The sequence below is a fragment of the Coloeus monedula genome, assembly GCF_965178545.1.
Source record: "Coloeus monedula genome assembly, chromosome: 22".
NCBI lineage: Eukaryota > Metazoa > Chordata > Aves > Passeriformes > Corvidae > Coloeus > Coloeus monedula.
The window spans coordinates 3,945,378-3,969,711 of NC_138802.1; the positions used below are offsets into that span (position 1 = coordinate 3,945,378).

Here is a 24,334-nt window from a genome sequence, read left to right on the forward strand (position 1 = left end):
CTGAACGAACTGACTCAGGTAAATTTGACTTTGCCTCTGGCTTCTAGTTCTGGAATCCACATGACTTTGAGCACCTTCTGTCTCTGTTACCATCACCAATTCTACTTCGTTTGGTTCTGTTGTTCTTCCATCGTCGTCTTCCATTACTCATTCTTCTGTTCTCAGTGCCTGAGGCTGACAGTTTCATACCTTGGTGACTGGTTTGGCTCCCAGATCCCTATTTATTCAGTTAATGTAGACAGCAGTCCAGTTCTAGAGGAGTTGGAAGAGATACTTATTTAAAAACAGGAACACAACTTTAGGAGTATAGCTTCAGGGATCTTAAACATCCTTCCCCATTTGTTCCAGCTGTGGCTAGAGATCCAATCTCAAACTCACTTGTACTGAGCTGGGAGCTGTGCATCCACTGCAGAGCCAACACTGCATGATGGCGTCTGGCACTGAGAGTTTGCAGGATGTACACTTTCTCCCTGGGAAGAAAGGTTAGGATGTGGGTTAAACCATTCCCAGAGAGCAGGCAGGCTATACAGCTTGTTACAGGAGGATGACGGCTTAAAAAAAAATTAAAAATCTAATCCTTCCATGACCCTCATTGAAGACTGCACTAAAATTCCAACCGAGGAGGCCACAGATGACAATCATATTCCCTCCTTACACAGAACAACTTGCTTGTCTTATTAGAACAGAAAGCAGAGAGAAATGTCCTGGATGTAGTGTAGGAAATTGTCTTTACTAAATCTAGCCCAGCGTTTATGAGTACTGTATATATTATTTGATTTTGCCAGAATTACATAAACATGGGGGAAAATTGTTAATGTAAGCTGACTACCGGAGTAAATCACAGCCTAATTATTCTTTTTTTCTCTGGCTAAAATTAGAATTTGATATAGTGGTCAATAGACATTTTCTTTAATTTTTGAGACATAATTTCTAATAGCTAATCCAAATGAATTGGAGAAAGTTGCCGCAGAATTGAAAAAATAAATTATCTGAATTTTATGGTGACTTACTGGTAAATCCCCTTAGTTGGAAGCTTTAATTTACCTCATATTTCATTTTTTTTCTCCTCTAACTGGCTTATGGGTGTATATTAGGGCAAAATGATTGTTACTTTCTTAGTGTCACTGGGGTGCTGGGAGCAGGAGCCAAAGTGAAGGCAGACCCCAGGCTGGCTGCAGGGGCAGTGTGTAGGGCATGGTGGCACAGCGCTCCCTGGCACTGCTGCCTGCAGCAAAGGCTAGCCCTTGGCACCCATGTCAGTCCTTCTGGAGCTGTGTGACGCTGTACTGGAATGATCGAGGCTCCAGCACTGCAACCCCTTGGGTGGCCACGTGTTTCCCACCCGGAGCTGGTGCCCCTGTAGAGAAGCTACATTGTTGGTCCTGTTCTTGGTTAAACAGGTAAATGGCTGTGTTGAGACTACTGGTTTAAATATCCACAAACTTTTTATGGGGCTTTGCACAGCAAAACCATCTTTCCTCAGGGTCCATTAAAAGGGCTGAGGCTTTGGAGTTGTACTTCATTTTAGCCTGGGGTGAACTCCCTGTAGCCAGGAGAGTTTAACTGGAGAGAATTTGACTGTAGTCTTCATATTTCTGAGGGAAACAAATGGGCTCAGAACTGCAGAAGGAACGGCAAGAATGATGGACCCAAAGCCCATAGTGTAGAAGGTGACTGAGCTTGATCTCCTGCTAGGGTAGTATGTGCTTTTGTCCATTCTGAGGGAGTTCAGTATTCTTAGTTCCTGGTAATCTATATTCTCTTCAACTTCCCCACATAATATCAGACAAGTTACTTGGATGGCTGAGATTAGGTGGAGTATACTTTTTCAGAGAACCTTTTGGAAGAAATGCATGTTTTGGAATGTTTACCTGGTTTTGCTAAACCTAGGAATTGGCAGTTGTACATCACAAATGCAGTGACATGTTGTAACAGTGGGTTTGTCCACGCACCTTGTCTTGGTTAAGTCTTGGGTTTATTCCTTGAAGAAACACCTTTAGATTCCGTAAGTGGAGAAAGTAAAGGGCAAAACCATTTAATTTCTACCATGTGAAGTTTTTTTAATTATATCTTTTCACACCTGTGAGAGTTTTTTTGTGAAAACACTTGGCATTCCTTGCTTCTAAATCATGAAGTAACTTTTTGCAAACAATTTACAAGAAATGGGATTCCAACATTGTCATTATGGCTATTAAACCTGTCTGAACTGTTTTCCTTTGTGCTGCTTGCCATAGCAACAGTGATGTGTAATTTGCTGAATATCCATAACAGGATATTTGAATATATTCTTTACAGTTTTACGTCTGCATATAGCTTAGTATGCCAAATCATCACATTAACCCAATTAACCAAGCCAGACCCACATCTGCCATGTATTGACAATTAAGAATTTTAAAAGAACTTGGTATTTCACCTCCCTTTTAATGAAACCAACCCAGACACCAATCACCAGCATAGCAGCAGCTTTTATCAGTGTGCTGATAAAAATTATTCATGATTCAGACTGCACAAACTCCTGGCACATCTCCTCTCTTGCTGCTTATCAGCTGGAGGTGGCTCTGTGCGTGTGCCCCTGGAAAGGTAAGAGTGAGCCAGTTTATCCCACGCCATCCATGCACGAAATCTTGTGCAGTTCAGTACCTCTGTGCCTTAACAGCAATTGGACCGAGTTTTAAACAGTGGGAGCTGGGAAACTTCAAAGATACCAGCAGCACTTCAGTTCAAATGGCTTCTTTCTTATCATTTCATTGCACACGAATTAAATGAAAATATTTGGGGCTTTGCTGGCACTCTGGATGAAAAATCCCCATTTAGTATGTGTGGTATTACACAGGTCATATTGCTGTAGTAACCTGTGTGTACACATTACCTATGTAATGCTGTAGTAACCTATGTGTACAGAATCACACCTAACATTAGGTAATTTCAGGTGTGGGAGATTCAGTTCATGAGGGGTTTGTGTCTCCTGGTAGAAAACCTCATGTTGATGAGGAGAATGAGTTCAGTAGCTAGATGGAGCAGAGTTCATACACTGCTTCAGTAACCCCTTAAAAATGCTTTATTCATCCTCATCCATGCAAATTCTTATTGTGTCTTTATGGACCAGGAAGGATCTAGAAAGCCAGGCAGTGCTCCCAAAGACATGTGATAGGGCAGGGTACACACTGCTGTGGAGTCAGGGTGGTTGTGTTAGTTGGGGCAGCGGAGCTGTTCCCAACTGGTGCAATGGCAGTTCCTATGTTCCCAGGCTGTGCAGCCAGGAGAAGGCAGCCAGTGTCCTGAACAACCTTGTCCCTCAGAGCATGGACCTCGTTACTTTAATGAGCCAGAGAGGTGCAGAAAGAACTGCTCAAGCTTTGGAGGGAAGAGACAGATGTACACTCGCGTGTGCGCAGAGCTGACTTGGCATTTCATGTAGTTTGTGGGTGATGTCAGGGTGATGTGACCCATGTAGAGTCCCCATGGTTACCTGTCCATAGGGTGTCAGTGAATACTGCAGCAAGGGCTGTGACTGGAATGAATGGTTGTGCCAGTCTCCCTGGCAAGAATGGGAAGGCTGTTTGTGGCAGCAGTTGCTGTGTGTTTGCAGGGAGCAGCCTGAGTTCCTGCCACGAGCATGGGAGGCTGCGAAAACAAACCCAACAGCTCTCCAGCATCCCTGTGTTTGGTACCAGAGTGAGGAGCTGTGTTAATCGGAGGAGCTGTATTAGCCCCATCATTTCTCCCATCTCCTTTTCATTACTTGGTCTTGCCTGGATACCCACATGGAAACTGCAGCTGTCTGGGAATGCCGGCCTGACGTTGCTGGGGCAGGAGAGCAATGTGGCTGGAGGTGAGCTGGCTCAAGGCAGAAGCACTGCAGGCTGTGCTCCTCGGCTAAGCCAGGTGCCCATTTCTTGCTGAAGAAGAGGTGGCAAGGCAGGTCTGTCCATTGGGGCTCCATCACCTGCCACCCCGAGAGGAGCTCTGGGGAGGAGTTCAGCATGGACTGGCCCTCCACACCTCAATGAAGTGTCAACCAAAGGTTTGGGACTTGCATCAGGAAGTTGCTTCCCCTCCCTCAGCCCTGAGGGATGCATCTGTTAGTCTGATACTATTTTTTGCAATAATGCAAACTCTGAGCTACAACAACGGTATGGCTACCTCATGTCTCTGCTAAGCATATGGACCGCCTTGGAAGAATAACCAAAGAGAGCCATAAATTCCCTAGAATTCATCAAGAAAATGGTAGCTCTTTGCCAATGTGGCAACTAGAAAAGTTTCCATTTCCAGCATATTTTGAAGCACTGAAGGAAACAACTGTCTTAGCTGATCCTGTGGCTGCATTAGTATTTGTGGGTATTTATAGGACACTGTACCAGATGAGCTTTCTGACCGTCGGGAGTGAGCCTGTCATTCTGGAGCCTCTTCATCAATGTGCCTTTCACGCTCCACAAGATTAGCAGCTGCTGAAAATAGGAAAAAGGAATTTTCCTTTCTTCTGTCTTAGAAGAGGCCCATCACACCATCCTCCTTTCGTCTGGGCTTGGAAACGGCTTCGGTCCTTAGCAAAGCCAAAGCACCAACAGGTCTTTTTAAAGAAGTTCTGCTCCCAGGAGGATATAAGGGAAAATATCCTTTTTGTGTGTTTAGTCACACACATCAAAGGAAACAACCGTTCCAGTCTTGGTTTGCATTGTGCAGGCATTAGCTGTGGTCCAGTTCCACAGGGATCTGCTTGAAGAGGCTGAAGTGCCCGTGCTCATCAAGCTTTCACGGAGATGGCGCAGACACAACCAAGCCAGAACATGCTCCTCCTTGGGGCACGTCAGTTTTGAGGACAGAGCGATTTCTTTGGTGTCGTGGGAGCCCCTTCACAGCCCCACCCCCCGGCCCCCTGCAGTGTGTGCTGAGTGGGATCTGTGACACTGTCTCACAAACCGTGCCCGAGGGATGGGCAGAACTCTCTCAAACCTTTAACATCTCGTTGGCCACCGTAACTTGGTTCTCTCTGGAAATCACAAATCCTCACCTCCCTGCACAGTGCCAAGAACGCCCGTTTCACCCGAGCATCGTGCTGTGCACCCCGGAACGCTGCGGCTGGGGAAGAGGGCCTACAGCACCCCGACTGTTCAGCAGTACTGAAAAATGGGGCAATAACCTTTGCAGCCTCGGGGCCGCCGATCAGGGCAGGGAAACAGCTCCGGGCTTCGTCCGTCAGTTAGAAACGGGGTAGAGCCCGGGAGCTGCTCCCCGCCCGGAGGGTTCTTCTCCGCTCTAGCGGCTCGGCACCTCTCCCTCCCTCCCGGCAGCGCTGGGACCAGCCCAGCCGGGCAGACCTGACCAGGACACGCCGGTTCGGCACCGGCGTTACCGAGGGCGGTGACAAACACGGTTCGCAGGTGCCGCCTCTCACAAAACGGCCCCGGGGCGTCCCGGCGGGGGGTCATTTCGCTCTCTCAGTGTAGCCTCGGCTCCGGTGCCCGGCGCGGGGCGGCCCCGCCGGGCGGGGACTGGCGGCCGCGCCAATCGCCGCCTTTGTTTGGGGTCACCGGGCGCGGGAGGGGGCGGTGCCCGCCGGGGCCGCGCGCAGCCAATGGGCGGGGCCGGGGGCTCGGCCGGCCGGCTGACCGCGCGCCCCATTGGTGCCGCGCGCCGTCATTCTGGCGGACGGCGCTGCTCGTTGGCCGCTTGCGCGCGCCGAGCCGTGCGTCAGCGGCTTAGTCCCGCCTCCCCCGCGGGGCGATTGGCCCCGGCGGCCGCCACTCGCGCGCCCTCGGCCCTTCAGTGGCTGCCGCGGCCGTCGATCACGCGTTCCGTCCCTGCTCCCTTCGTCCGCCCACCGCTGCCGCTGAGTGGTTGAGGCGCGTGCCACTGAAGCGCTGCCGCACCGCCATTGGCGGGACGTACTGTCCATCGCGCCCATCCCCTCCGGGCGCCCGCCCCCCGCCGGCCACGATTGGCCGCCGGGGATGTCAGTGCGGCGGATCGACCAATGGGCGGCGCGGGGCGTGCGCGGTGCGCGCGGGGCGGCCGGGCCGGCGGCGGCGCGGGAGGAGGCGGCGCGCGCCTGGTCCCGGTCGCGAGGAGGCGGAGGAGGATGTGGCGCGCGGAGGGGAAATGGCCGCCGAAAACAAGCCGGAAGGTGAGAACGCGGCCGGGCCGCCCCCGCCCCGCGCCGGGCCTCGCGCCGGGCCTGCCCGCCGGGCCGCCCCCGCCCCCCGCCGCGGGGCGGTGGCGGCGGCACAGGCCGGGCCGCGCGGCGCGAAGTTTGCGGCGGCGGCGCCCCCGCGGGGCCGGGCTGGGCCGGGCCGGGGCGGCGGGCGGGCCATGTGCGGCAGGAAGGCCGCGTGGCGCGGGGGCTGCGGCGGCCGGGCCGGGCCGGGCACGGTCCCGCCTCCCGCCGCCCGCCGGCACGTGCCCGCCCGCCGCCAACATGGAGGCCCCGGCGGCGCGGCCGGCGCGGGGCCGCTGCTCGCCACGGACGGGCCGGGCCGCCCCCGCCACCCCCCCCGCGGCGGCGGCGGCGCACGTGCATCGCGGGCGCGCGCCCGTCGGAAGCTGGGTGGCCTTGGCCGCGGCCCCGCCAGACCGGGGCCTCCGCGCCGCGGGCCGGCCGGGGGCGGGCGGAGCGGCGGGCGCGAAGGTGAGCGCGGCGCGGGCCCGGCCCCGCCGGGGGCCCCGGGGCGCCCGACTCAGGCCGAAAGTTGCCGGCGCGGCGGGAGCGGGGCCGGCGCGTCCGCAAGGGGGAAGCGCCGCTCCGCCACCGCTCCTGCCCCCGGGCAGGCGGGAGCTGGGCCGTGGCCCGGGTTCGGCGGGAGGCGGGTTGGATATTTCGCGTTATTTGAGCTTAGTTTGTCTCGGCCGCCTCGGCCAGCGCTGCGACCCCGTACCCCGCCGGCCGGGTGGTCGCGGCCGGTACCCGTATCGGCGCCTCCATCTTACAGGGGTGGGAGGAGAGGGCGGAGGGCAGTTCATATCCCCTGCCTAAATCCGGTTGAGCGTGCCAACACCCCAGGGATTGCCCTGGTCGTAGTTGGGCACCTCAAGGAGTGGTGTTTAGTTAAGTAATAGGGATTTTTTTTTTCCTTATCCGCCACAGTAGATGTACGTCCTCTCCTGGAACCCATTTGCATTCTTTACTGGGAAACTCCTTCATAGAATACAAGGGTTCTTATCCCACCTTTTGTCTGGATTTTTTTCTCAGATTGCTTTGGGAATATATTTTTAGTGGGTTGATTCTTGTGACTTGGTGGCTGTAGAGCCCCCTTGGGCATAGGTTTGAGTTTTGCTTGCGCCGTGTCCAGTGCCGTGAAATCCAGAGGCTCTGCAAAAATCTAATATTTAAGTAGTAGACATGATTTTGAGTGTCGTTGGCTTCATCTTTTACTGATCTCTTTGATGCTTCCAAATCCATTAGTTCGATCTTTCCTTTGGTCTGGAAAACGTCGGTCTTCATTCTTTTCTCACTCGCGTTGAAGTACACGATTAACTGCACTGAAGTAGTGAAATGCCACCTGCCTAACAGGGGTTTAAGCGAGGAGAGAGCGAGCGTTCACCTGGACTTCCTAGCTCAGATTGTGACGTTTTGGTTCTCTTGAGGGTGACAGTATTCTCACCAAAGCACAGTTGGGTTCGATTCACTTTTCGGGCTTCCTGTGCCAACGTTCGATGGATTTTTCTTGTGTAAAGCACAGGTTTCAGTGTGCGCAGCCCTGTGAGGCTGCGGCTCTACGGACCAGGCAGGTCAGTACTCCCTGACTGGGAGGGTAATTTGTCCTTTCCGTTTGTTCTTTACTGCAACTTTTGTCATGTTTGGTCTTGGTAACTGGCTTCAGGGGGCGGCTGAGGTGTGTCTTTGCTGAGGAGATGGGTCGGCGGCGTGTCTGCTGTGTTGGGTAGGGCTGTGCAGGAGCTGCCAGCGAGACGCCCGCTGTGCCCGGCGCTGCCGTCCGGCGTCTCCGCTGCTGGGCCGGCGCTGTCTCTGCTCTGTGCCCGTGCAGAGCACGGCAGCGTCGCGGAGGTGGGAGCGGAGCAACCCTGGCTCAGCACCGGCGCCCGGAGTGTTCTCGTACGAAGTCACAGAGCTGCTCCCCCGCTGACCTACTTTTGCGGTGGATTTTCAAGGAGACGAGATATAAACCATTCATTCCGTAAACCTAAATTCCACCTGTCAGAAACTTAAATGGGAATGCTTTTAAGGCATGATTCAAGCAGAGTGTTCCACCAGTAGTGCAGGTGCTGAAGGAGAGAGCAGAAGTTACTTTAGATTTTTGTTACTTCAATGAGTTAAAAGTGGATGTAAATGGCAGCTCGCGGGCCGGCTGCGGAGCAGCGCTGCTTTCATTGGGGAGCCGCCTGCTCCATCCCCCCAGCGCGGTGCAGCAGCGACGAGCCTCTGAGCAGCAGCACACGGCTCTGCAGACCTGCCTGGCCTTGGAGCGCCCTGCCGAGCTGCCGTCGGGGCTTCTTGTACCCCGCGAGCAGCGGGAGATCCCCGGCGGGAGGTGAGGTTTGGAATGAGGCTGGCGCCGCTGTCCCCTGCCTGCAGGAGAGAGTTCCACGGCTTGGAGAACTCGGGTGAGTTCCCTCTTTCCTGGTTTCCTCGGGCAGGATGAGGCTGGTTCGGTCACCGAGCGGCTCTTGCCATCCTGCAGCAGAGGGTTTGTGGGTTTTGTAGTTTCTGCTGTGTTCTGTGTATCTGAGCTGAGCCGGGAGGACTGACCCTCGGCGGTGCCATCTTGGCATCTGTGACAGCTCTGAACTTGGTCAGGGGGTGCTAAGGGGGGTGTCTTTTGAAAAGCTTCCTTTTTCTAATTTAATGTTCAAAAGGGAAAGAATGTACATGGACGGCCTTTTTCATTCTGTGTTCTCACAGCCAGGTACCTGTAACCGAGAGCTTTGCAGAGAGTAGTGCCTGTGTGTTTGGCGTGTGGCTGGCGCAGGGGCCCAGAATTTTGCTGTGTGCTGACTTCGGTTACGTGCAGTTGAATTTTCTGTCTGTTCTTTGAGGCAGGGTCATAGGTGGGATAGCAGGAGGAGGTGGTGTTTCTCCCTGCAGCCCCTGAGCTGAGGGTGCCAGTGGCATGGGCTCACCGAAGAGGGCAAGTGAAGCCTCCTGGCTTCGGAGGGACTGTTTGGGGAACAGCAGCCTTTTGAAAACAAAGCATTCCCGATTTGGTTGTTAAACAGCAAATATTTACTTCCCTCTACGGAAGTGTTGCCTAAGGTTTTATTACTTAAACAACCCCGAACTTACAGTGTGCTGGTGGTTGGGGTTGTGTGCTGCAGAATCGGACTGTTGCGGGGAGGAGGCAGCATTTGACGCTCGGCTCAGTCCACTCCTTGTCCCAGAATTTTTGCTGAATCTCAGCATTGGGATTTTACCAACATTTCTGTTGTCAGAATCGAAAGCAAATTGTCTCCTGGTGAAGTTTCTAGACCCTCTCTGTGGACTGTCAGCCAGCAGGACAGGTTCAGGGAGTGGGCTTCATTCTTTTTTTCCGAGCAGTAGGAACTATATGTTTGTGAGGTCAGTTTTTTGCGTACTTTTGGTATTACATTCGTGTTATTCCCGATGTAAGGCTTAGGACTTGTTTAAAGCTCTGGATTTTAAATTTAATTCTGCATCTCTTCTTGTTAATGATTTTCACAAGTACTTTGGCTTAAAGGTTTTTTGGTTTATTTATGTCAGTTTTAAAGCTACATATGTAGGAAACCTTCCTGGAGATGTATTAACTCAGATTCCATTTTCTGTATCAGAAAATGATGTAGTGAAACAATGATGTACAAGTATGGTTAAAACGGATACCTTTAAATTTAGTATTTAAAGATTCAGTGCTGACTTTACATTACTAGTGGTCTTAAATAGCTCTTATAAAGACCTCCTTACAAAGGTGGATGTTGTTGGATGAAGGGCCCATAGCTATCCTTCCTCTGTCCGGACAGCCTTCAGAAAGAGGAGGCTGGAATGTGACCTTTATTTTTCAGTGTCCCTCTGTCTCTGCTTCAATAAGCCACATGTATCTGAAAGAAAAAAATACCCCAACCAACAAACCCAAATATTGCCAGGGAGTGAAACAAGGCTGGGTGGTGTGCTTGTGGAATACTGGCCTGGTTAATTGAAATGCAGTGCTTCCAGCAGCTTCTTGCAGCTTCGGTGTTCCCTGGCTTCCTCTTCCACACCTTGCTGAGTTTTCGCTTTGTAGTTTTCTCCCCTCACTTAGTCTCTTGTTTTCACCTTCCGTGACTCCTGGCAGTGCTGTGTTGTGTTTGTGCCGTGTTAAACCCCGTGGGTTTGGAAAGGCAGGTTTGCCTGTGGCTGCTGGTGGCTGTCTTAGCCCCAGTCCTTTGGAGTACAGCATCCACCCTATTCCCAGGGCAATGCTGAAGGGCCACTCTGTGCTGAGGAGCAGTCATGGCACTGGCCATGAGAGCAAACTACTCTCACTGGACATGGAGTGCTCGCCGTCCTTCTGCTCACATCACACGCTTTGGTTCAGGGGACTGGGTTTTTCCAGTCGGCTCTCCAGGTAGGTTTCCAAACTCAAACTCTTTGTACTGTAAAAATAAAGAACTGAAAATATCTGTGACTGGTGGCTGCCAGCATGTAGGGTCAGAGTAAGTGACTGCCCTGGCCTTAGCCACTACCTTGGGACTTCTGGGAAATGTGTTTTAGTGTTGAGAACATCTGTAGTATTGGAAGCTGAATAAAGAGATAGTTTATTTGCTAAACCTGGCTAATAATATCCACCACCACTCCTTGGCTTCATTGCTGTTGAAGTTGATGATGTAATTTTAGTGAAAACCAAGGGATGAAGGAATTGATGACATGTCTCAACCAAAGAGTTGTTGATGATGGTAAGCAATGGTTTCATCGTTCTGGTGCGCTTGTCAGATTTAGCAGCCAAGCAGTGGAAGTCAGACATGAACATGAAGAGCTGCAAGGAGAGGCTGAAGTGACTGTACTGTTTGAACACTCCCAAAGTTTGCTTTGAGAGAGGTACTTGCGTGCACCTTCTGACTGTAAAGGAATTCTCTTACTCCATTAGCAAGTGCTTGGAAGCCACCAAGGTGGGAAAGAGGAGCTTGTTTTGCTGGTGGGAGAAAGCAGACTCCAAGTGTTGTGCAGGTCGATAAGCATATGGCACAAGAAATAAACAGCTCATTGTGTCACCTAGCCCTCAGCCAGTGTGTGGGCCTTCATTAGGGAAAATTTGGCTCTCAACTCTTCCCCAAAATGCGCTATTTGCAGTTTTACCTAACTGGTGTTCACACTGAATTTAGTTACAAAATGTCAAGAAACTTTCTGCTATGTGAAAAGGACAAAGGGACTTGAGAGTAGCATGTTACTGGTACGAAGAACTGGGCCACTGATGTACAGCAGCAGCTTCAGCTATATTTGTGTTTCTTATGGTCTTAGAATTGTTTTTAGAGCTTGTCATAGCAACAAAGTATTTATCACAAATATTCCAAGACACTGAAGCTAGATTCAGTAACTTCTAGAGGAAAATTGTTCTGTTGCTCATCTTTCATACTGCCACCATTCCTGTGATTCCTTCCTCATCCTTTTTGGGTTTTTTCCTTCCTTGCTTATTCCATGTAGGCAGCAGTCATGGCCATACACATGCTGGTTTGTGTTGGCCTCTTGCTCTTGTTGTTTTTACCTTTGCCTGAACTGCTTGGGCTTACTTTGCATCCTCCTCTCAGCCCCGGGTTGCATCCTATGCTGGAGGACTGGGAATGCCTTTGCTCAGCCAGTGTCTGACCAAATGCTGGCATCCACCGGAGCCGTGCTGAGACAGCAGCACTGCAGAGCTGAACCTGGTTATCTTCTCTTAGCCACCCTTGATTGATGTTTAGAAATCTGCTTTTGTTGCCAAGAGATTTACAATTGTAATCATACAAATATTTCTAGCAAACAGACCAAGAGCTATTGGGTTTGCTTCTATTGCTGCTTGTTTATGGATGGAAGATGCCAGGATTGAAGTTTAACTGTGAGAAATAGCATGGCAGTCCTGCAGTTGTTTGGATCTGGAGTCTTTCTTTGCATTTATTTCTTCCAGATGGAGTTTGTTGGATTTGTCTGTGTCTGGAGGTCAGCAAGTGACCGGGTGACTATGGTGGCCTCTGTGTATTGTGTTTTTGTGGTGCCACTTACACGCTGTAGGGCCGCGGCTCTGCCACCTCAGTGGGTGGTCAGTGGTGGTGGGATCAGCTGGATGCTTGCCCCATTCCCAGATAAGGATGACATTGGGATTTTAGTCGTTTGTTTTGTACTAAAGTGCCCATTTGTAATGTTTAAACACCTCTTCCCTCTCTTCAGGTAGTTAAGGAGATGGCCAGTCCTAATTTATTATTTCATAATAATGGGCTTATAAAACTTGTGTTTGTGAGTTTATAGCTTACTTGTGATATTTATTTCCAGTATAGACTTGTCTACAGATCAGTAGCTGATCAACACCCTTTTGGCCATTTCTGTATTCTCCAATTACATGTTATATAGACAAACTGTGGTAGTTAATGGGGCTGCAGGTCTAAATTCACCTCCTGGATCACCAAAGATTTAAGAACCAGTTAAAGAAAAAAAAAAGGGGGTAGGGGGTTGTTTGGAGAGTGGGGGTAGAGCACAGACTCTCTGTGATTTGCTGTTGTGCACTTTAAAGTTTTATGGCCCATGGTGCATCCCTTGGGAGGATAAAGTGCAAGGAGCATGAAGAAACCCATAAAATGACGAAGGGTTTATGTGGTATAATTAATATGGAACTTTCCATGAACTTTATAATACTTACACTTTTTAAATTCTACATGAGTTTCTGGTTTGCTAATAAGTAATCTTGAAGATTGCTAATGGAACTTAAATTTTGCATTTTCATCCTGAATTATAACAGGACACATTGTAGGCTGCTATATTTTAGTCTGTAGCTTCCTTACTCGAGTTCTCAGCTGTGGCTGTGCCTGCCTTGGGAAACATTTTTGAGCTGTGGCCAGCTCTGCACTAAAAACCCCCGTGTCGATAGAGCTTTACTGGCAAATCCTCCCCGTGCCAGTGTGGCTCTGCTTGCACAGACACTTTTTATTGACACTGGATGGATTTGCAGATCTCGGTGGTGTTAGTCGCACCCGTGGCAAAAATAAACGAGGAGAAAGTTCAAGTAAAAATCTGGATTTGCACAGTAAAACCAAATCAGTGCTGGGAGGTTGCAGCTCCTGTTTTTAGCTACCGAGGAAATTTTAGTTGGCGATAAATGGAGGAATTTGCCTGCTGGCTGCTCTGGCTGTGCCGTCGGGTGAGCAGGGCTGCAGAGCAATGTGGACTCTTGTTCCTCTGCCTTCACCAGGAGCCCCTGCGGTGGTGAATGGGCTCGTCAGCTGCACAAGCAATGGCAGATTTTATTCAAAATAAATCGGGGGGAGGGGGGGGGGTTTGCTCCACCTCCCTAAAGATGTCATGGTGTTATTTGTGAGGAACAGGAGCAGGAAAATGGTGGTTTGTTTGGAAGAATGGGAACTCTCATTCCACCAGTACCCTCAGTGCCACGGGGTGAGCAATCCTCCTCTCCTCCTCTCCTGTTCCCAGCTTCCCTGGACTTTCCTCCCTGTGGGAATACATTGTGAGTGATTCCAGAGGGCTGAGAAGCAAGTTTGAAGGCAAGTGTGTGTGCATCGTTTGGGGCTATGGGTTCTTCACCCTCATAGCTGGTTGGCTGATTTAATCCTTTTCCAAGGTCAAACCTGGTTTAGAGGTCACTGGATTTAGGATTTGCATCCTGTATCGTGGTGGTTGTGTGTTGTTCTGACCACACGGCTTGAGGAGTCCATAATGAAAAGCCTGTTGGATCCAGGCAGGAGCAGTTGTTTTCCACATTGGGGATTTTTTGGAGTGAAGAAATGCCATTGCTAAATGCAGAAAAGGGAGGCATCCGTGAGATGTAGTTGTGTTACAGGATGGTGAGAATGACCTTCCATTGCTGTTATAACAGAAGGTGGGAGATACTAACAACAGGAATTGGAAGGTTTAGTGTCAGCAAGTTCTGACAACTTCTACCAAAACATTTTAAAGGGCTCTGTTATCCATAGGCACTTTCTGGATTAATAATACTGATAATTGATGACAATGGAAGAAAGTTAATAAAACGAGTTGAATAATTAGAGGTCTGCCAGCCCTGCAAAATAATGGAATGAATGATAGAGGGCCTGACTGATATGGAGGTAAGGGGAAGTAATACAATTAATGTCAATTAAAATGTGCCCATGGAAAATAAGCTGATGAGATGTAACTGGGATGTAGTTTGGCTGATAAAAGCAATAATGTGTGCTGTAAAATATTCTGTGCCTTAATGAATTGAATGTAGAGCAATGCAGTGTTTTGAACGAGAAATGGAAATGGTGTAAAATGAGTGCAGGGAGTGTGAAGTGGGTATTGTCTGCATTGGCTGGTGGACCTGGAAGTGGCTGGGGGCTGCTGGCATGGCAGGCCTTGCCCGGCTCTGGTCTTTGCTGCAGGCAAGTTGTGTCTTTGTGGATAACCCCAGGTTATCACAACTTGGGTGTCTGTGAGGCTTTGAGTGGCCTGAGTGCAGGGAAATAGCAGTGACAGTCACACGTGCAGAGCACTGGCTGGGGAAAGGATGTGGCCAAAAAGCCCTGTAGAGTAATGGTCTGAAATACTCAATAACCAAATAGAAATCCTGGAATGGCGTAATGGAGAGCACCTTCTCCCTGATTTCTTTAGCAGTCCAGCAGAGATCGATCTGCCCATCTGCTCCTTGCCCAGGAAGAAGTTGGGAAGTGGCAGCCCTGTTGATTTAGTCCGACACAGTCGCACAGTAAAGTTCCCAATAACTCAGGGAGCGTGCAGGACTTGTAAATTACAGAGCAGCTCACGTTTATCATACACATCGCTGCTTATCTTGTAAACTCATCTGCTGGGCTTGCACGAGCAGTTGATTTAACAGCATGTATATTGTTGAACTTGACACATCCAAGAGTCTAATCAAGCTTTAAGAATACCAGGGATGTCTGACTGCTGGTGTGAAGTCTCCGCAATTCCTAAGTCATTTCTAAGAATGATTGTGGGCCAGGCTCTGTTGGGTTCACTGCAGGTCACGGGGAATGTCTGTGTCGTACAGAATTGCAGAGGAGTTTTATCATAGTGCTGGCATGTGTTTTATGACATAAAATGATTAGATGTGTAAAGTTAATACCCTTTTTCTGTACATTTCCAAGTGGGAAATTACTATAAATTAATTTTGTACGGTAAAATGCCAGTGAGTAACTGTACTGCTTGTGTAGCGCTGCCCAGGATCTGTCATGGGACACGAGGCTGGTAGAAGACAACAGAGATATGGTGTGTTTGGAGAGAGAACTGGTAAAGTTCTGCATTGTGGCCAGTCTCTCTTATCCTGCTGCTCCATTTCCCTTTCCTGTGGGGACTGATTTGCTTGATAAACACTTGCATTTCATGGATGCTCTGATTCTTTTGGTGTGTTAGAGGGTGATAGAGAGACATCTTCAAGGTGCTGCTGCTGGGACTGCTGCAGGCTGGTGTAGGATTGCAGGGCTTTTTGGGACTCCAGTCTTTGAAGGGGAATTGATGCACCTTCTACATATTTAGCAATAAAAAACAGTAATTGTGTATTATTTAGTATTTCTCCTTTTGAGACCCTTGGGCATGGTGAGGTAGGAAAACTTCCATCCCTCTTCCTCACTCTCATGTTGAGGAACTATATTCACTTTTTAGCTAACAGAAGTAGAAGTAACCTGGGATTGGTCATGTGTGGCGTGTTTTAGTTTTAAATGAACTAATAGACCTTGAGTTGCATTTCTGCTGCAGCTTGACAAAATTATAGCAGGTGCTGGGGCTCTGTGCTTATTTACTTGCAAATCCTGTCAAGTGTGAACTTCATTTATGACTTCCCCGGCAGGTTGGGCCGCTGTGGTCACAGCTTCTACAGTGTTTTGTTGCTATTGCTTGTAAAATTTGCCACTGAGTGAAATAATGAGCTAAAATAGGCACAGGTAAGCGCACACAGGCTGCTTGTGCCCAAATCCATCAAAGCTCTTTTAAAACTTTGCAACCAGAAAGAATTAAACTGTATTTGTATTTCTGAAATAAACTTGTAGTTTCAGCAGAAAGCTGTTATTTGTCTTACTGCCATGGCAAATTGCTCTTTTTCGACAGGGGAACTGGGGGGTTTCCCAGGTCTTGTCGTCACTTAAGTCTCCTGATTGCAACCACCCATTCTCCTGTGTGTACATCATGTGTCTCCTCTTCTTTCTAGATGATCATGGGAACAGCAATGGCAGTCATGTAAAAATCTTTTTACCGAAGAAGCTGCTTGAATGTCTACCAAAATGTTCAAGTTTACCGAAAGAGAGGCACCGCTGGAACACTAACGAGGTAGTTAAATGTCTTACTTATTCTTAAATGTATCAACTTACTTAATGCTTATGGACTGTTTTGTGAGAGCATGCCATGCAAGTTGCAGGATATGAATTCCCTGGCTCTGGAACCTGTTCCATAAATAATAAGTCCTAGTACATGCTGAAAGTGAGCTTTAAGTGGGAGTTGAAGGCAAATGTGTAAATTGACTGCTAGTACAGTAGGAGTCTATTGCTCATGTGTGTGTGACTTGTCTCAGAGTCAAATCTTATATCACCTTAATGACCCGTTTCAAAATGGTTTAAAATTAGATAGGTGTGTTTGTACTGTGCTGAATAAAGTGTTACCTTCCTGTGCATGAAGACTTCCAAACAAAAAAGTGGTGTATGTTCTTTCCTTCCACACAGGGTCCTGGGAGATAAACCAGCTTACCTCTGTCTGAGTAATCTTGTTAAGAACAAGAGAAACACAGAACTGGGTGTTTTTTACTGGAATCCGGTTACCCTGAGTATGCTGGTTCACAGGTCACCTGTTAATGTGCTAAGGTTGGGGTCATTTAAATAAAAAAGAAGTATTTAAAATTCTTCGGGCTAAGGTGAAGTTAAAAAGCAACCCAGGTAGCTCTACAATCCCTAGGCTGTATTCCTGCTGTGCAGCAATGCTGGAAGTCCCATAGCAATATGCACAATGTGTAGTTTTAGTTTTTAGTAGCTCTGTCTTAGTGTAGCTTTGCCATATTTGTGGGAATCACTTAATAATAGAGGCAATCCACTTGGAGAAATGACTGTAGAACTCCAGTTAGCATCTGCTTGTTGGGAGCTGACTGGTCCTGTTCCTCTGCTCCCTCATTTGTAGATCTAAACTTGTTAACAGAACCTGTGCTCACGAGTTTAACACCTGCAAGTGGCAGCTGAGTGCAGGATCAAACACGGCTCACTTGTGTGTGTGTGTTTGCTGAGTGTAGAATCAATCACAGAGCAGTTCCTGTGTGTATTTTTCAAAATTGGAGCCTTTATCCCCCTTCCTTCTGGTGTCTGGAAGTCACAATCGGGTATCTATTTTTAACATACCCAGTACTGTGATAGAATGAATCTGGTCTTTGGGGGAGTTGCTGGCCTTGGCTTTTTTGTGTAGATGTTTTTGTCTTGGGTCATTTAAATTGAAATGTAAATCTTAGAAAATGTGGGTTGCAGTTTATTCTGTGATAGTGTTTGTACTAGTGGGTACAGGGCATGGAGCAGTGGCAATTCCAGTGGCTCTGACAGATGATGTTTGGACAAAGACAGTTGGGGAAAGCAAGCTCTGCACAGGTTTGTGACAGAATGATGCTCTTCCCTCTTACTGGAAAGAGCTGCTTGGGGTGGGGTTTAGTCACTTCAGTATTTGTGCTTTGTGCACACACTTGCACATGTGGCTTTGTGCAGGGTTGGTGTGTAGAGCCTCCTGTGGGTACAGGATGTGGCAGAGTTCATCATGCAGCTGAAAACAGAGGAGAATTTGGGAGTGTGGCCGTTCTCCTAAGGGTTGTGTCAGTGTTCTGGGGAGCGGGGGAGTGAGCGGCTCTGCCAGTGCTCACCAGTGTATTGCTGGGCTGGGTTTGTCTGGTGCTGTAATTCTGGTTGGATTGTTTGCTAATGGACACAGGTCATCAGCTGGAACATTAAAACCAGACCCAGCCCTTGTCTTTTTGAATATCAGGTTCCTCACTCTCATTTGTATCCCCTCTTCACAAATCTCTCACTGTGGCTGTTATGCCATGGGGATGTGGAGCTGGGTCTGTCCATGGGATATAGCTCGTGCTGACTCTGCCAGCCTGTGTGGTGTGGCTGGTAAAGTATCCATGTTGCATGATTTAAATGAAAGAGCTTTTCTTGTGGCCAGAGATTTTTTGGCCTCATTAGCTAAGAGGGGAGGAAAAAATAGAAAAAGCCAGAGTCTTATGCCTAGATGAAGTCTTGGAAATTTGTGTTAATTATGGGGGAGGAAGGAGCTGAGCTTCCAGATTTTATTGCCTTCCCCACCCCCAATCTGAAAGTTTAATTTTGTGCACTGTTATAAAACTTGAATTTTTCTTAGGGTATAATTGAATAATAATGTTGGACTACATTTCTGAGGCATTCCTAAGGGAATAAATTTTTTCATCTGAGTACACAGGTGTTCTGCCGGTGCTTGTGAAGACACAAATTGTAAAGTAGAGAAGAAAAAGATGTATTTTATATGGTGGTATTTCCAGAATTTTTGTACTGATGTCAGAATCCCTGGTCCTGTGTGTGAGGTGTCTCCTGGACAGGGAGGTTTAGTAAAAGATGGAAAAGAAATGAAATGCCTAAACAGCTTACAGATCTGAACGTGTGTGACAATGCTGTCCTCCCTCAAATGGTGTGTGTCGGGCAGTCACGGGTGTCGAGTCTCACCATGAGCTGCAGAATGTGAGCGTAGCAGGCATTGGTACGGGATTCCTCCCCAGGGGTGATGGGGGCCAAACCCCCTAACCCAGCTGTGACCTGACTCCTTTCCAAAATCCTTAAGCGTTCCTTTTGTGCTCCTTTGCATGGGCATGGTTCATGGAAACTTGAACACAGCTCTTGCCTGTCTCTTGGGGCCCTGAAGCCCAGCACACAGATGTTCCCAGCTGTGGAGGTGGTGGGTGGCCGGATGGGCACGTGCAGTCTCTGGGCCTGGGCTCCATCGAGTCCTCGGTGCTGCCGGTGCAAAGGTCAGGAAGCAGCCAGGGTAGAGCATCGCCATGGGAACACTGCAAATAACTTTTTCTGAGCACTTGTGTCTGCAGTTTGGGAATAACGGTCAGATGTTACTCTGGATTGGGTAGTTGGGATGGAGAAACTGTGTCCTCTGAGAGCTGGGTGAGTTGTGGTTGACTTTACACTTAGTAAAATCACATGATGAGTAGCAAGAGAAATGGAGCGCTTAAAAATGGTTCAAACACGTTATTGAGGTGCTTGCTTTCCATCCGATCGTGCATTTGCAACTGCAGTGTTTGATGGAAATACATTTCCATACCAAGATGTCATCTTGTCTTAAATCAAGTTTATAGCGGTTTTATATTTCCTACTGAAGGAAGTGTTCCTTCTAATTCAATTTTTTTTTTTACCAGAGATAGAAAATCTTAAGTTAAGCCTAGCAATTTAATTACAGATTTACATTTTTGAAATGCTTGTAAAGGTGCATTGTGCTTATTTCTCCGGCTCTGGGAGAGTATAGAGATGGGGCTTTCATACAATTTCTCACATTAAGACAAATGAGTTAGTTGCCAGAAAGTTCTGCAGTGCTTTGTGCTTGTGAGAGAGTTCCTCACTCTAAGGATTTAGTTGTTGTTCACTATGAACCATTTTAGGGTTTGTGAAATGCAGGTCCAGTTTGGTTTCAGTGAGTGGATGGAGCAGAGGCTTCTGGCTCGGCATGCTGGCAGTGCGCTTCGAGCGAGAATTTCGGAAGCACTGGATCTTAGCTCCTTTCCATGGAGTGGGGCTAGGCTCCCCAAGCAGGGCTGCACAGAGCCACCCTCCAGGTGCCCCAGCTGAACTCCTGTGTCCCCTGACAGAGGTGGCAAAGGTGGGGCCTCATTACCTGCTAGTCACTTTGGGCAGCAAGATGCATTGTCTGCAGGAGATGCATCCCACTGCTTTCTGTCTAGGAAGCAGGGGCTTCCTGGGGTGCTGGGGCTCAAGGATGTTGGAATAACCTTGTCTCTGCACAGCGCTTGCCAGGCACTGGATTGCAGCTCTGAACAGAGATGCCATTCGTTAACAGTTGGCAGCCGCAGTCATTAATCATCCTTGTAAACACTTAATGACACGGTGCGAGAAAGAAGAAAAAGTTAAACATTGAAAATGTAAAATGCTATCTTGGGCTTTGGTTCCAACAGGATTCTCTATTTACAATCTGTTGGGAGAAGCCCAGAACTTCCATGGTAGAAAAAGCCAGCAGCAATTGCTCCATGTGCTTGGGCTTGTCTGGAGGGGCATGGCAGAACTGCCCTGCTCTCTAGAGTCAGCCAGCATCCACATTTTGCAGATTCCAGGCTCAGGTACTGCTTGGGAGAGTATTCAAATAATGCAATTATGAAACTCTGTATTTGAGCATTATTTAGCATAGGAAGAAACTCTTCGTGTCTGCAGCCTGGGGGCCCGAGTCGCGTGTTCACTGACATCTCGATGTGCTCTGGCGTTCTTGCTTTGCTCGCATGACACTGACATTCTCCTTTTCGCTTGACAACGAGTTATTTCCCGTCTTTTCTCTAAAGTGTAGAGAAGATCTTGAAGGTTTGGAGAATTGCCTGAGGGACGTGAAGAGCCCAGACTGATAAGGGGGAGCGAGTCTGGAGCCTTCGGGCTGGCTGTGATGCTCTGAAATGCTGGCAGGGAGGAAGTGAAAGCAATAGGTCTCTGCCGCCTGCTTCTCCAGTTCCCCTCGGCCACCGGCTGCTGAGTGTTGGGCAGCTGGTCACCGCACGGCTCCTGTCGCCACACGTTTGTTCATCAAAGCCCTGCTCTGCTACAGACCCGGCAGCATGGCTACTGCTACTGCTTTTTTTTTTCTCTTTAGGTTTCTAACTGCCTTTTAGAATTGACTCTTATATCAGAAAACTTTAAAAACCTTCTTGTTTTAAGGCTGCCTGGGGTGGTGCGGTGTATTGTAACTCTGCACTGCATGTTCCAGTTCATTCCTTATTCACTGAAGTAGCTGAATGTGTTACAAATTTGTAGTGTTGAGCAAGTGTGTGGGACCAGTTTATGTCACCAGCACAGCTGGAGCAGGGAAGGGGTGTTGGTCCAGATCACAGTGTCCCCTCAAGATGGCAAAACTCTATAGAAAAGGAGCAGTGCTCAGTACAGTTCCCTGTGGACTCTGAAGTCCAGCATATTTTTTTTAATGCTCTACATCAATTCATTCAGGTGTGGTCAGCTGGAGCACGGAGTTCCCAAAGTCAGAGGCCACTGGGAGCTGTTGCGAGAGCCCTGTGCCTGCTTAGGAGCACTCACAGGGCTGGGGCATCCTCGCAGTCTGTGTCAGCTCTGGGGTTTCTCAAAAGCAGTAGGAATATTGAATTTAGACTAATTGCCTGCTGCCCACGTGATCGCAGTATAAAATACTCCGATGGTAATGGCAAATGCTGTTACTAGGAAGTGCTGTTGGTTTCTGTTCTGCCTGATGATCCGGCCCTGGAGAAGCAGCAAGGAGGTGGTTGCAGACCAGCTCGTGTGCGCTCCCATATAGCGGCTCCTCCCGCCCCTGCTGCTCTGGCACTTGGGGGTGTCTTTAGCATGGTGCTGAGCTGGGGATTGAGGCACGTTATGACACAGGTTTGGGAATGGCAGGCAGTTGGGGGCAAAGTGTTTGCTAAGTGCTGGAGCAGCCAGAGCATCCATAAAATCCAGAGTGCCGGTGTCAGTTCTCACCCTTCATTTCAGTGGTGGTGGTCTGCAGGGCCCTGTGCCTCAGAGAGACCTGTCCCACCTTGCTTTGTCACCAGTGAGCTGGGTGCCTGCGCTGCCAGCTGGTGGGACCCTGCGTCCAGAGCCTGCCCCTCCTCTTGGCCACCAGCAGGAATGTGAGGAACCCCACTTGCTTTAGAGAAGAAAGAGCTTGGCAAGTGAAATGCAAGGGAAACTGTTTGTAGTGTGAGGAAAGCAGAGTGGTGGCAAAGTGTTGGTACACCTGACTGGGGCTGTCTGGCACGTGGGGGCGGCTCCTCCCGCTGCGCGTGTGGTTGGGGTTTGAGGCTGATCAGTGAACGAGATGGCAATTTCTCTAACAGAAGCACTTAATTGTGGGTTTATTTTGTGAAATTAATGAAATTTAGTGCTTTGCTTAATGTGCAAAGCAGGAATGTGGTGCTGGCATTGTGCTTGCAGTTCCTCAGTTGTGTTTACAGCCCTAGTGACTGCTGTGAGCGGGCTGGGGATTGAGCAAAATTAGGAGGTTACCTACCAATCCTGGTAATTTTGAACAAGGGCAGTAATACCTGCTATGCTGTTTATGCTCAGACACAGAGAGGATCCTCATCTTCCTCTTTAGGAAAAAACCTAGCTTTTTTCCCTTCCCTTTGGTTCATGTTAGGATGAACCTAGTGAAAAAGGGCTGATCTAGTAGTGCTGGGCAGTTAGTATGTCAGAGTGCTGGAACTGGAATGGCTCCTGTAAAGCAGAGCAAACAGAGGGGGGGTTGGGAGTAATGCACTGCCCTCCTGATTTTTTTTTTTTTTTACTCCAAGTGAACTTTTTTGAATAAATTAACTTTATTACACTTAATGATAGCCTAAATAAAAAAATTACTTCATCATTAGTTTTAGCATATTGTACACAAACTATAAAATGGTGATGGTATTTAACCACCTGACTGTTTGTCCTTAGTAACCTGTCAAAGTACTGCTGAATATTGGTCAGTGGTATTAGGTTTTTTTGCTGTTTGACACTTCCAGGTTCCTCCACAGAGAGTGCTGGGTGTTGTAGATGACCGTAGTTCAGCAGCAACAAATATGTGTCCAGACACTTGGACAGTGGCTGTACTGTGGCTCCAAATCCTTTGTCTGTCTTGTGGGAAAATAGGATGAAATATTATTTCCTCCAGTTGATGGACCTGATGTGCTTTTCCTAACCTGTGTAATCGTCCTTGTTAACTGTATATGGTTATCCTGAAGTGTAGTGTCAAAAGCAAAAGTGGAATCCGGTGTGTGGGGAATAAAAAGTTGGAATTACCAGTTATGGAAACCCTTCTTGAAACATGAGGGAGTCAGGAAAGTGGATTAATTCAGTTAGTATTTACCTGTTTATTTGCAGGAATGCCAGAAGTAGTGGTAGGTATCACTGCATTGTGTATCTGAATCTCTAGCTTGCGCAGCACTGAGTAAAATACTCACTGGTGTTACACAATTTGTACTTCCAAGTTTTGCAAGGAAAATGTTACAACAAAGTCAATTTAGAAAGTCAGTCTCTCTGCCAGGGCCTGGCATGTACACACACAAAGGAATTGGTTTACTTGGCAAATGAATGGGAATTGAGGAGATTATATTTTGTAAGGGATTGCAGTCCTGTCATCTTGGTCTCAGGTTTGCTGCTTCTAAGGGTGGCTGTTTCATTTGGAAGAGAAAAATCAGAGAATTTAGATGGGAAAGAAAAACTAGATATGAGGGGAAAAATTAGTGCCGTGAAAGCAAAGGTTTTCTGCAGAGGCAGTGCCTAAGGAAAAGAGGGAAAGAAGCAGTGATCTTTGCGGGGAACAGGGTCCTAGGGAGGGCAGGAGAGGGCATAATCCGCTGCAAAGGGGAGAAAGTAAAACCAAGTCTCATTCCTTTGTATCAGGTGTCTGTGTCCCATTGACAGACCACAGGAGCTGGGAGCTGTTTGCAGCATGCAGCCCTGGACCGAGCCAGGCACTGGAGAACCCTGTGGAGCTGCCCCACCTTGGGGTTGTGCCCCATCATTGTTGTCCCAGGGCTAAAATGTTCCTGGAGTTACCTAAAACTTATCTTTGTGCAAACTTTTTGTTACCTGAGAAGCTGTGAGGGAGCCCCACGACGTTGGTCTGTCCTGTAGGCATGTCCCTGTCATGCAGCTCCGAGATTCCTGAGCTCTGGGGTCTTCCTGGTGGCACAAGTCATATTCATGCCTTCAGACTTAATTACCTGATGAGTCACTGCAAGTCTGTGTCCGTGCTGTTGAGTTATTGCAAAGTTTCTGGGTTCCCAAACTGCTTTCTTTCGTATCGAGGTCGTACAGTGTGAGCTGTGGTGAGAGGAGGCAGCCCAGCACACCAGTGAGGGAACAGCGGAAATGTGGGCTTACTGGTTTGGCTCACAGAAATTGGAATTGATACATGTTAGAAATAATGGCAGGAACTGAGTTTTAAGGTCAACAAGCAATAGCTTTAGCAGGAGGGTTTGCCAGACACTGTTGCTGAGGGAGAATATGGACTTAACTTGCATTCTCCATCAGGTTCCTGAGTGACACA

General features: G+C 48.5%; 1 protein-coding gene across 1 annotated transcript in view; it reads left to right on the forward strand.

Moving 5' to 3' along the window:
* Positions 1–24,334, forward strand: part of CAMTA1 (calmodulin binding transcription activator 1) — a gene marked incomplete at its 3' end in the record, with an annotated part of 231,869 nt that overhangs the window by 7,709 nt on the left and 199,826 nt on the right. Inside the window, exon 3 of the mRNA XM_082295872.1 lies at positions 16,263–16,381. Within this exon, the coding sequence (XP_082151998.1) occupies positions 16,263–16,381 (119 nt within the window). The remainder of the gene's footprint in view (positions 1–16,262; positions 16,382–24,334) is intronic.